This window comes from Aegilops tauschii, chromosome 2 (genome assembly GCF_002575655.3).
Source record: "Aegilops tauschii subsp. strangulata cultivar AL8/78 chromosome 2, Aet v6.0, whole genome shotgun sequence".
Taxonomy (NCBI): Eukaryota; Viridiplantae; Streptophyta; class Magnoliopsida; order Poales; family Poaceae; genus Aegilops; species Aegilops tauschii.
In genome coordinates this window covers 566550908-566563673 of record NC_053036.3, presented here as the reverse complement: position 1 = coordinate 566563673, position 12766 = coordinate 566550908, and the positions used below count along the sequence as shown (strand labels likewise).

At 46.7% G+C, this 12766-nt stretch overlaps 1 protein-coding gene and 1 pseudogene across 1 annotated transcript; one reads left to right on the top strand and one right to left on the bottom strand.

Annotated features, from left to right (window-relative positions):
• Positions 1-6175: 6175 nt before the first annotated feature.
• Positions 6176-8956, top strand: LOC109773570 (uncharacterized; annotated as a pseudogene).
• A 2493-nt stretch (positions 8957-11449) lies between these two features.
• LOC109773581 (expansin-B9) lies at positions 11450-12538 on the bottom strand. The gene is made up of 2 exons (XM_020332273.3): positions 12272-12538; positions 11450-12156 (listed from the first exon to the last, which is right to left on the bottom strand). Exons 1-2 carry the CDS (start codon positions 12447-12449, stop codon positions 11537-11539), a joined length of 798 nt encoding a protein of 265 aa, XP_020187862.1. The 5' UTR covers positions 12450-12538; the 3' UTR covers positions 11450-11536.
• Between the last annotated feature and the right edge of the window lie 228 nt (positions 12539-12766).

The window sequence follows — 12766 nt, the reverse complement described above, 5'->3', positions numbered from 1 at the left end:
TGGGCTATATGAGTACACCGTTATGTCATTTGGCCTGACTAACGCACCTGCCTATTTCATGAACATGATGAACAAAGTGTTTATGGAGTTTTTGGATAAGTTCGTCGTAGTGTTCATTGATGATATTCTGGTCTATTCGAAGAATGAAGAAGAGCATAAGGAGCATTTGCGTTTGGTACTTGGAAAGCTCAGAGAACATCAGTTATATGCCAAGTTCAGCAAGTGCGAGTTTTGGTTAAAGGAAGTTGGATTCCTTGGACATGTTATATCCGGAGAAGGAATAACAGTAGATCCCACCAAGGTTAACACTGTGACAAATTGGGAAGCACCCACGACAGTTGGAGAAATCCAAAGTTTTCTTGGACTCGCAGGATATTACCGGAGATTCATCGAGAATTTCTCGAAGATTGCAAAGCCTATGACGGAGTTGTTGAAGAAGGACACCAAATTCATTTGGACTGAGGAATGTGAGGCTAGTTTCCAGGAACTGAAGAAACGTTTGGTTACAGCGCCAGTGTTGATTCTGCCAGATCAACGCAAGTATTATGAAGTATATTGCGACGCTTCTCGTCGAGGACTTGGAGCAGTGCTAATGCAGGAGGGAAGAGTTGTTTCATATGCCTCACGACAGCTTAAACCCCATGAGTTGAATTATGCTACACATGATTTGGAGTTAGCAGCCGTAGTGCATGCGTTGAAGACATGGAGACATTTTCTCATCGGAAACCATTGTGAGGTGTACATGGATCACAAGAGTTTGAAGTACATTTTCACGCGGAAGGAGTTGAATCTCAGGCAAAGGAGATGGTTGGAGCTCATTAAGGATTATGATATGAGATTGCATTATCACCCAGGGAAGGCTAACGTAGTAGCCGATGCGTTGAGCCGCAAGAGCCATGCCAACACGCTCATGACCGGAGAGTTACCCAAGAAATTAGCAGAGGATCTTCGTGAACTATGTTTGGAAATAGTTCCAAGAGGTTTTGTAGCAGCATTGGAGATTCAGTCTACTTTGATGGATAAGATCAGAGAAGCTCAGAAAACAGACAAGGAAATTGCTGAGATAAAGGAAAGGATGAGTAAAGGAAAAGCCAAGGGATTTCGTGAGGATGAACACGGTACCTTATGGTTTGAGGACCGCGTTTATGTGCCCAATGATCCGGAGATCAGGAAGTTGATTCTGCAAGAGGCCCATGATTCACCATATTCGATTCACCCAGGAAATACCAAGATGTATTTGGATTTGAAGGATATTTTCTGGTGGACCGGAATGAAGAAGGATATTGCGGAGTATGTAGCAGTTTGTGATGTATGTCAGAGAGTAAAGGCAGAGCATCAGAAGCCAGCAGGATTTCTACAACCATTGCCGATACCCGAATGGAAGTGGGATAAGCTAGGCATGGATTTTATCACAGGATTGCCCAGGACTCGTTCAGGCTATGACTCGATATGGGTTGTAGTCGATCGTTTGACGAAGGTAGCTCATTTCATCCCAGTAAAGACCACTTATACAAGTGCTAAGTTGGCAAAGATATACATGACCAGGATCGTATGTCTGCATGGAGTTCCGAGGACCATTGTATCAGATAGAGGAACCCAGTTTACTTCAAAGTTTTGGAATCAGTTGCACGAGACTTTGGGTACCAGGCTAGAGTTCAGTACAGCCATTCATCCACAGACAGACGGACAGACCGAGAGAGTCAATCAGATTTTGGAGGACATGCTGAGAGCTTGTGCGCTAGATTATGGATCTAGTTGGGACGACAATTTGCCATATGCAGAGTTCTCTTACAACAACAGTTATCAATCCAGTTTGAAGATGGCCCCTTTCGAAGCTCTGTACGGAAGGAGGTGCAGGACACCGTTGTTGTGGGACGAAGTTGGAGACCGCCAGTTGTTTGGACCAGATTTGATTAAAGAGTCTGAACAGAAAGTGAAGTTGATTCACGATAGGCTCAAGGTAGCCCAGTCCAGGCAGAAGAGTTATGAGGATTCTAAACGCAAGGAGACAGTTTACAAAGTCGGAGACAGAGTTTATCTTCGAGTATCACCACTTCGAGGAGTAAAGCGCTTTGGAGTTAAGGGAAAGTTAGCGCCACGTTTTGTAGGACCATACAAAGTTTTGGAGCGTATGGAGGAAGTTGCTTACAAGTTGGAATTGCCCGAAGGATTGTCGAGAGTTCACGATGTGTTCCATGTTTCTCAGCTGAAGAAGTGCCACGCAGAGATGGCTGAGATACCACTGAGAGATACAGTGCCATTGGAAGCGATTCAGCTAGATAGTGACTTGACCTATGAGGAGAAACCAGTTAAGATTCTTGAGTATGCCAGCCGAGTCACCCGCGGCAAGGTTATCAAGTTTTGCAAAGTTCAGTACAGTCACCATACCGAGGATGAAGCCACCTGGGAGCGAGAGGAAGATCTACGGAAGGACCACTCTCACCTATTTTCTAGCCAACCCGAATCTCGAGGGCGAGATTCATCTTAAGGGGGGTAGGTTTGTAACATCCCAAATTTTCAATTTGGAATGTTATACATTAGATCGTCATGCATATCATATTTTATTGTATTTTGATTTGCGATCCTAGAAACTTCACGCAACTCAAGGACCCATGGAGAGAGTTGGGGATTTCGTTATTTTCATATTTGGGTTTCTCAAATTTTGAAAATAGGATCATTTGTTTTAATTATTTTTCTCTTCAAAAATATTTCATATCAAAATATATGAGAGGGAATAAAATGACTTCTCCACAAATAATGAAATATTGGAGGAAAATATTAAAAAACAAATATTTGATTTTATTTGGATTTTATTTGATTTTATTCGAATTAGGAAAAATACGCGTTTTTCAAAATTGCATTTTAGGACCAAATAAATGTTCATCTTGTCCGGCTTATTTTTAGAGGACGGAGAAAATTTATTTCGTGATTTTTGGAGTCCGTTTAGTATTTCTTTTCTTACTTTTTTTGCACGTCCGAATTTTTTTTAAAAGTCAACCGCCTTGCGGGCCGTGTCCGACCCGGACATCTCAGCCCGGCCGGCCTTTAAAGCCGCGGCCCGAGCCCCACCTCAGCCCAAGTCACCGCCGCCCTGAAACCCTAGCCGCCGCCGCCGCCCGCGTCGCCCCGCCGCCCGACCCGCCACCCGCCGGAGCCCCGCCTCCATCCGCCGCCGCCCGCGTCGCCCCGCCGCCCGACCCGCCACCCGCCGGAGCCCCGCCTCCATCCGCCGCCGCCCGCCGGAGCACTGCCGCCTCTCGCCCGACGCCGCCACCCGCCGGAGCCGCTCGCCGCCGCCGTCACGCGAACCGAGGTAGCCGCCGGTTTTTCTCGAAAAACCGTTCGGTTTTATTTCGAAACCGAGATGCGTTTTTTTATATTAGATCGGTTTATTTTTTCTGGTTTAGTTAAATAGCGAACGCCGGTTCGTTCGTTCGTTCATTTTAACGAACGGTTTTCGGTTTTTTTTCAGACAGCGAACGTTCGATCGTTAGCCTGTTCGTCAGTTTTTCTTTTTCTCGGATTTTCCGCGATTATTCCTGATCGCGATTTCCGATCTGTTTTTCGTTTTAGTATAACTTTTCGCTCGTTTATCAGAATCAGGCGATTCAAGCGCCTAGAGTTTCATCTCGAAATTCTCTTTACGTTTAACAAACTCAAACAAGTTTTTGCTACTGTAAAATTTGACTTGGATCCAGATTAGTAAATGAAGCTTGTTTCTTTCGCCGTTTGACCTTCGTTGCTTCGTTTGAATTGATTCTTTTTGCAAACCGGAGTTCTTAAGTTGAACTTGCTGGTTAGATCTCTTATTTTGAGTTTTCGTGCACCCTTGCTTGATTGCTTATGTATGTATTTTTTGTTTGCGATAGAGTACCCGGAGTGCGAAGCGTGCTAATACGAGTCTCTAGGTTTCACGGATCATCAGCAAGGCAAGTAACACTTTGATCATACTTTTCATCACCCAGTTTTATTACATTAGATCAATCCTCAAACAGTTGCATGATTAGGATCTGATTAATATGTGGGTTTTGGGAAGTAGATGAGGTAGTACCTATTGTCTTGTTTACTATCAAACCTTTGGGAGTTACTTCTACGTTTGCTTATATTGCTATGCTATGCTCGTAGACGTGGATTGGGTTTGAGTGAATTCTTCATGACAGATGTGAGATTATTAATTTATGGTTCAACTTAAGGTGGCTACTTTAATTTACATCTGGGTGGATTGAGGCACCTGGAGAAACCAGTGTTGCCTGTATTTTTGGATATCCCGGAGTACCCGTGTGATCATCCTATGGACCGCCACCCAGACTCAAAGGGATCATGAGATTATTCATGCTAGAAACTTCCGTGTGCAGCCACAAGCTATTATGGGCTCTAGCATAGTTGAGTAGGTTACATGACCTCTTGAAGAGGTGGGCTAGCAGATATAGGGGAAAGTAGGTGTAACTGTCCACCCGGAGTAAAGAGTAGTGTTTCTGAAAAACTGTGTCTCGGTCATCCGTTTCTCAAACACCATGTAGTGCGAGAAATCAAGCGGAGGCGATCGAGTCTTGTGGGGAAAAGTGCACAAACCTCTACAGAGTGTACAAACTAATCATGATTAGCCGTGTCCCCGGTTATGGACATCTTGAGTATCTAGTTCTTAGATCATCATGTGAATCTCATTATCATGTTACTTAATTTAATTTGATTGGGTTAATCACGTTCTTAATTGGGATTGAGTTGGAGGTACCTTCTCAATGTTTAACAACCACCATGATAGTTAAATAAAATTTATTCCTTTGTGGTAGGGAAAAATTGGCTTTCGCAAAACTGTAACCATAGAGCTTTCCACCAGCCAAATATGCATGTAGTGATAGCATTATTCTGTTCATTACTCTCTATGTGTTACTTTGCCAGCATATTCCATGTGCTGACCCGTTTTTGGGCTGCAACGTATCATGTTGCAGACTTTTCAGACGACGAGTAAGGAGCCTTAGGTCGTGGTCTTATACTCAGTGATGCCGTTGGAGTTGATGGACTCACTTTATCTTCCAAGCCTTCTGCTGTTATCGTATTTTAGATGGCCTGAAGCCATATTTATTGTATTGAGTTCTCTTGAACTATTTGATGTAATAAGTGTGTGATTGCTACTCTATTATAAATCCTTCAAAGTATTGTGCGTGTCAGCATAACCGATCCAGGGATGACACTGATGCACAGAGACTAGACTGTTTGAGGTCTGGTCGCTACACTCGTCTTACAAGTTCCATAACCTCATCCGGTCCCGAGCCTAGCCAAACCATAGTTCGGCGTTGCACCCTACCAAAATTAGCCAAGGCGTGACTAACCATATTACAATTCCGACGAGTATGAGCAATGCAAGAATCCCTCTCCTCCATACTACTAATGATATCTCTAATGATAAAATCTGGTGACTCTCATGTTTGACACAAAGGTTGCCTATGACAATGTCAAACATTCACTGAGCACAATTTGCGTTCGATAGTCATCGAACTCAAATTTGGTAAGATGTGGAGCGTGTAACATCATTTCCATGTCATAAAATCACAATAGCGAACACGCAAGCACTGCAACCAACACAATTCATCTTGTCTGCATAAACTTGACCAGGAGCACCAGTGTATGTTAAACTATCTAGAAGAGCAGTACTTAGCACCAGACACTTGAGATCACCTGTATCGATGGACGCCATAAGAAAACAGGAGGCAACTTTAAGCATAAGTAACCCAGATCAATATATTTGACACAAGCGTTGTTTGGTCCAGTGGGATTGCAGAGCAGAAGAATAGTGATATAAACGCTCTTATGTTTCTTTACAAAGGGAGTACTTGTCATCTTCACAGACAGTCACTTCTATCTGTGAAATTAAGAGCGGTGTGCTTGCACTTAGTGAAAACGTTAATCCATCTACCACTCTGATATTTATGTTTTCTTCTAAGACAACATTTGATTACAAGATTGTCCAATGCAATGTTAGTTTTAGTGGAAGTAGATGAAAGTGTGTGCAATACAGTGGTCCAAAAGCTTGAAATACCTAAAATCTAGGATTTTAATGAAATGTATACATAATCATGTACTAGAAGGGTTGGACCCGCTTCGCTCGCCGTTGGTGCTGTTGGGATTCAAAAAGATAAAATCTGGTAGTGCATGGGAAAGATGATGAAGTGTGTTTTCTTTTTTCATGATACGGTGTTTTAGTTGGCTTTTCTTGGCAGGGTGATTCTATGGTATCTGCTAATCAAACAATACTTATGTGAGAAGTTTCTTGCGTTGATGATTGTATATACTCTCTTCGTCCCAAAATTCTTGTCTTAAATTTGTCTAGATACGGATGTATCTAATACTAAAACGTGACTTGATACATCTGTATTTAGACAAATCTAAGACAAGAATTTTAGAACGGAGGGAATACTATATTGATGCTACAATGTCATATGTGGACGCTTCATTTTTTGATGGTGGGAGGGTGGACAGGACTGCTGTGTTTTTACAAATTGTTTGTTGCCGATTAATTGAGAAATCGGTGACCCAGTAAAAATAGTGAATCAAATTCAAAATTGAATATCTATAGTGAATGAGAGAGCTTGTTAAGAAATGGTTGACCCGGTCAAAATCAGGAACTAAATCTAAAGCTGAACGATTCACTTGAATGGGAGAGATGCAAAATTAGGAAACATAGTAAATTAAAAATAGTTAACCCCGTCAAAATCATGAATCAGATCAAAATTGAATGGCTCAATTAAATGGGAGAGCCCCAAAATTAGGGAGCATGGTGATTTGATGATTTTTATATTTCGAAAATGATTTGTTGTACTGTATTTGAATATGAAAAAAGCAGTTTTTTGCATGTTTTGTGCGCTATATATTACTACGTAGTAACAGCACTGCATGGATAAGGATAGTGGCCTAATCACCGGAGCCATCGGATATCAAGCAATCAAGTGCGCCGGACGTCCGGGTTAGTAACTGCACTGCATGGATATATATTTTTTTCATATATTTTTGATGCGTTTCTTTCCGTATATACACCTCGGGCGGCTGGGCCAAACATACATAAGCCGATCCATTCCCACAACCCTAGCACCCACCGAGACGAGCGACATGTCGGGCAGGAAGGTTCCCCGTCTCGCCGCGCCGCCGACGACTCCGCAGGCCCAGCTGGCTGGCTTGTACCAAGACGACGAGCCGTTGGGGCCTCTGGTCGGCCGGATCGCCGGCGCCATCCATTTCCGCCAAGCGACGTCACTCACCAAGGCTCTCCATCTCGCCGCGCCGCCGCCGACCCCGTACGCCCAGGCCCAGGTCGGCGCGTACCATGACGACGAGCCGCTGGAGCATCCTGCTGCCGCCGGGGCGCAGGCGCAGGCGCCGGCAGATGACGGCGGGCTGGTCCTCAAGACGCAGTGCGAGTTCCCGGCCCTCGGGAGGGGCGCGTCCCGGGACAAGTTCGCGGTGCTCGTGCACGTCAGGGCGCCGGCCGACGTGGCGCGCGCGCCGCTCGACCTCGTCACCGTGCTCGACGTCAGCGGCAGCATGGACGGCCAGAAGATGGAGCTGCTGAAGCAGGCCACGGGATTCGTCGTCGACCAGCTCGGCCCCGACGACCGCCTCTCCATGGTGTACTTCTCCGGGGAGGCGACCCGGCTGATCCCTCTCACGCGCATGACGGTCGCGGGCAAGGCCCGGGCCAAGCTGGCCGTGGAGGGCATGGTCGTCCGATGGACGGGCACCAACATCGGCGAGGGCTTCCGCGTGGGCGCCCAGATCGTTCATGCCACCCCCCAATCGCACCGCCCAGGATTACATGACGCTCGTGCCGCCTTTGTTCACGCACGCCGGCACCCGGCCTGGGCCGATCCACACGTTCGGCTTCGGCGCCGACAACGACGCCCTGGCCATGCACACCATCGCGGAGGCGACGGGCGGCACCTTCTCCTTCATCGAGAACCAGGCGGCGATCCAGGACTCGTTCGCGCAGTGCATCGGCGGGCTGCTCTCGGTCGCCGTGCAGGAGGCGCCCATCGCCGTGACGTGCCTGCACCGGGGCGTGCGCGTCCAGGAGATCAAGTCCGGCAGCTACGGCAACCACGTGGGCGCCGATGGCCGTGCCGCCTCCATCGACGTGGGCGAGCTCTACGACGATGAGGAGAGGCGCTTCTTGGTGCTGGTGCACGTGCCGAAAGCCCGGCCCGTGGAGTCGGTCACCCGGTTGGTCAAGGTGAGCTGCACCTACAAGGTCGCCGCGACAGGGCAGGCGGCCCACGCCGCGGCACCGGCGGCGGTGATCCAGAGGCTGCTGGAGCTGGAGCTGACCGAAACGCACCCTCCGTCCATTGACGTGGAGCGGGAGCGCGTCCGGCTTGCCGCGACGCAGGACATCGCGGCCGCACGGGCGGCCGCCGAGGGGGGACAGCACCCCGGCGCCGCCCGGATCCTGGATTCCCGGCTGAAGGCCGTGGAGCGGTCGGCGCCGGGGGCGGCCGGCGACCCGACGTGCGAGGCGATCAAGGAGGAGCTGCGCGACCTGAGCGCGTGCGTGGGCAGCCTGCGGGAGTACCGGAAGACGGGGCGCGCGCGGCTGCTGGCCGGCATGAGCTCGCACGCGCAGCAGCGCGCGTCGGCGTCCACGAGCACCAGTGCTCGGGCCTACCTGACCCCCAAGATGGAGGAGATGGTGGAGGCGTCGCGGAAGCAAAGCAGGAAGCGTGGCGGCAGCCAGCAGCCGTGGAGCCAGCTTAAACAGATCAAGCACGACCTGACCTGAGCGCGGATTTCTGATCGAAACAGGGCGGGTTGATTTTGGCTTTTTATTCGGGAAGTCTTTAGCTACTTTTACGAGTGATTGTTGGTAGTGCCCTCTTTGAACTTGTTGTTTACAAGTTTTTTTTACCTCAAAGAAACTTGTTATTCTGAACCTTCGTCTACACGTTTACAAATTCTACTGCTGTTTCTGTTTGCATATTTGCCTGAAAATGCAACTTGCATTATTCGATTTCACTCGTCGAAGAAGATGGGAGTGACACGATTGGCCACGCGCTCGCTGGCTTAAATGGCCTGAAGTTAGTGCGGCCCATTTGGCACAAGTTAGATTTTTAAAAGATATTTTTAAAATGTATGTAAGTAATGAAAACAATGTTCAAATATTTGTGTGTTATAAATATTATACATACACAAACGATGATTAGTAAATGAGAACATTTTTTATAGACACTCGTAGATTATATTAGAAAAATGTTCGTGTATTATTCTTAAAAATATCCATATATTCATAATAATGTTTATGAATTATTAAAAAATCATTATATGATTTAAATAATAAAAAAACTCCAAAATTACAATTCATAAATATTATTTTAATTATAGAAACATTTTAGTAATTATACTTATATTTTTAAAACTTATAAGTATGTTGTTAAAGAAAATCTTCGTATAATTAAAATTTAAATGTTGATATGGATATTGAGTCGTGGATAATATTTAAATTATATAAAATATTTTTAATATAAGCCACAAGTGAAAATTACACAAGCAAATGTTCATAAATACATAGTGAATGTTTGCACTCAATAGTTTTTATAGTATTATTAAAATATGAGCCACGGGTGTATAAAAATGTTCGTATTCATTTAACATTTTAAATGTCTGTATTTAATAAACATTTTTTAATATAATTTGTGAGCGTTTATTTCAATGTTTTATTTAGTAATTAATCATCATTTGTATGTAAAATATTTAGAACACACGAATATTTGAACATTATTTTTATTACTTACATTCTTTTTTTAGATTTAACCAAGCTTTTATTCATCATAAACCAAGTATGTGGGGTACAAGTTGGGTCATGAGGTTGGCCAAACCAAACGTGGCGCCCCGGCCCCAACGAAAGAGAATGCTTGACTAACTTATGAGCTTCTACGTTTATATTACGACTTTCAAAAGTAAAGCTACAATGTAATAAACTGGAATGAGCATTGATTTCGCTAATGATTGCTCCATTGCCACCTTTGGACATGTTGTTAATGTCTTGCACGACTTGCTTGGCGTCAGAAGCAATCACCACTTGAAACAGCTGCAGATCCTACGCCAATGCAAGGGCTTCTTTGCATGCAATAGTTTCCAGTTTCCAGTAAAACTGGATCATCAATTCCTGCTATAACGAGTGAAGAGCTGCCAATATAATTTCCTTGTCTGTCCTGGCAGACCGTTGCCGCAGCTCCTCCTCGCCCCCTTAGCACACCAACATGTATCTTTGGGTAGCCCTCAGGTGGCGCCTTATGATGCAGCGGGTGAGGTCCCCTAGGGACAGCAGCTCCAGCCGACGCTGGTTCCTTTTCCTGTATCATGTCTAGCTCGCTGATGAACCTTGCGACAAAAGCATGTATGGAGTGAGGGGTCTGGAACACCCCTTCATGTATGGCTTTGCGCCTAGCTGACCACAACGCCCAAAGGGTAACTGACAGCAATACAAACAGGTTATGGGGCAGCTCCTCCATGAGCGTAAACAGCCAACATCTTGCATTAGGTTCGCTAGTTGCTGATATTTTTTTGCGCCAATACATCATCCGCTAATGCCCAAGTACATCTCGACATGGTGCAGTCCAATAAAGAGTGTCTCCATGAGTCAGGCGCCCCGCACAGCCCACAAGATGTAGTACTGGACATGTTTCTATAAGCTCTTACGTCCTCGGTCGGCAGAGAAAGCTTCGACAAGTGTCAATTATTTTTATTACTTACATTCTTTTATAAATATCTTTAGAAAAATCTAACATCAACTGGGCGGCACTAACTTCAGCCCGTTTGGGTCCAGTGAGTGCTTGTATTGTACTCCCTCCGTAAACTAATATAAGAACGTTTAGAACACTATTAGTTTACAGAGGGAGTATACATCAAGCTTTCTTACGATGTTATACGTGTTTGATTACATGAAGTAGTTGCAGCACTGGCTAGGACCGTGTGTGTGTGACCTGTGGATTTCCCTTGCTAGAGGCTTTTCCCGTGAAAAATTAATTTCAGCAGGTTTTCTGCATAAAACAGACCACACGTCAAAGTGACTTTTCTAGCCAAGTTTAAGCACCGGTGATGTGATCGACTCTTTCTTTTTTCACAGAGTTTGCACGTAGCCTATCTCAATTTTTTACACTCTTTTTTTTAGGACTGGCCGAAAGCGTGAACATAAGTATGACCGTCACAAGTAGACGATTGCATTTCCTGCTGGCCTCTTATCCGGTGTGTCCATATATAGAGAAAGGTTGTCGATGACGAAGCGAAGGGCTATGCTGATCTTAGTTCCGGAATGCCATTGTGTATTGTTTTCCAAGCAACCCAAATTTTCCAGAGAACAATAAGCATGATAGTGTTCCAAACAATGGTTATATTTTCAGGCCACCGAGCAATGGTTACATTTGGTTGAATGGACAAACACAAGCATGCATATGCATGCATCCACTACATCAACCTATATATACATCTTTATTTTCACTAGATTGCGAATGAAAAACAACTTAAATAGGAAATGTGTTGACGATAGGTTTAATTAGAACTGGACATCAGACTTGTAGGTAGTGTCGGCCGTCCAACCGGCGGGGATAACCTTGTGTGCAATGCGCCTCCTGCCGGACTCGGTGGTGAGGCGGAAGGAGAAGGGGCCCACGAGCGGCTCGACCCTGTCCACCCTCCAGATAGCTCCCCACGAGTGCTGCATCGGCTTCCACTGCTTGGAGTTCTTCTCCCTGATCTCCATCTGCACGATGGTGCCTTCATGGGCGACGAACTTCACCAGCACTGCGAGGTAGTTGGCGTGGGAGCCCTTCTCCACGTGGAAGACGATCTTGGTGCCGGGCGCGTACTGGCACCGCACCCTCCTGAACTGCAGGTCGATCATGCCGGCGCTGCGGAGCTCCTGCTCCTTCCCCGACTTGGCCATGGCGCCGAAGGACTTGCCGGACAGGTCGAAGCGGTACGGCGAGAGGAGCTCGTAGTTCATGTCGGTGATGACCACCCCCACCGGCTTCTTGGAGCACGCCGAATGGTTGGTGCACCTGATCTGGAAGCAGGAGCCGCAACCCTTGCCGTCCTTGAAGATGGGGAGGTTGCCGCAGGCGATCAGGCCGTTGTAGGGAGACAGGTTCACGTCCTTGATCCCGCACGCGCCGCCTGCATGCATGTATGCGCATGGCATGATCAACACAAAACTGTCGTTGAAAGCGAAACTGACATGATAGATAGTGTGCGTGCTCTGGCACAGAGCGTGCGCGCGTCACGTACGTACCGTTGTCTTCGGGGCCGGAGCCGGTGGGCAGGCCGTACCAGGTGGCCTTGGCGGGACGGTACGGTTGGTTGTAGTCCGCCGTGATGTCGGGGCCGGGCGGCACGTTTGAGGCGCAGGAGCCGCCGGCGGCGAGCGCCGCCAGGACGGCAAAGGCAAGGACGCCGGAGAGAGATCCCATCGTCTTCGTCTCGACTTCTTCTTGTGCGTAAGTGATTTAGTGCGGAGCAGCTAGCTTGTGGTGAGTTAACAATGGTGTGATCGAGCGTCGTACTTATAGGCGACGAACGGGTGTCACGGCCGGATAAACGGCTCACATCCATGTTCGGGTTCGAGATTTCTTAGGTTCGTGCATACGTACGTGTGTACTGCGTATCTTGTTAATCTTTACTCCCAGCCAGAAGTAACGACATGTCAATGGCTGAAGCGTCAATCTACCTCCTCGTTGCAGACATGCGAAATCAGACGTAGTAATGACTTTGAGTGCCATTCGGGCGA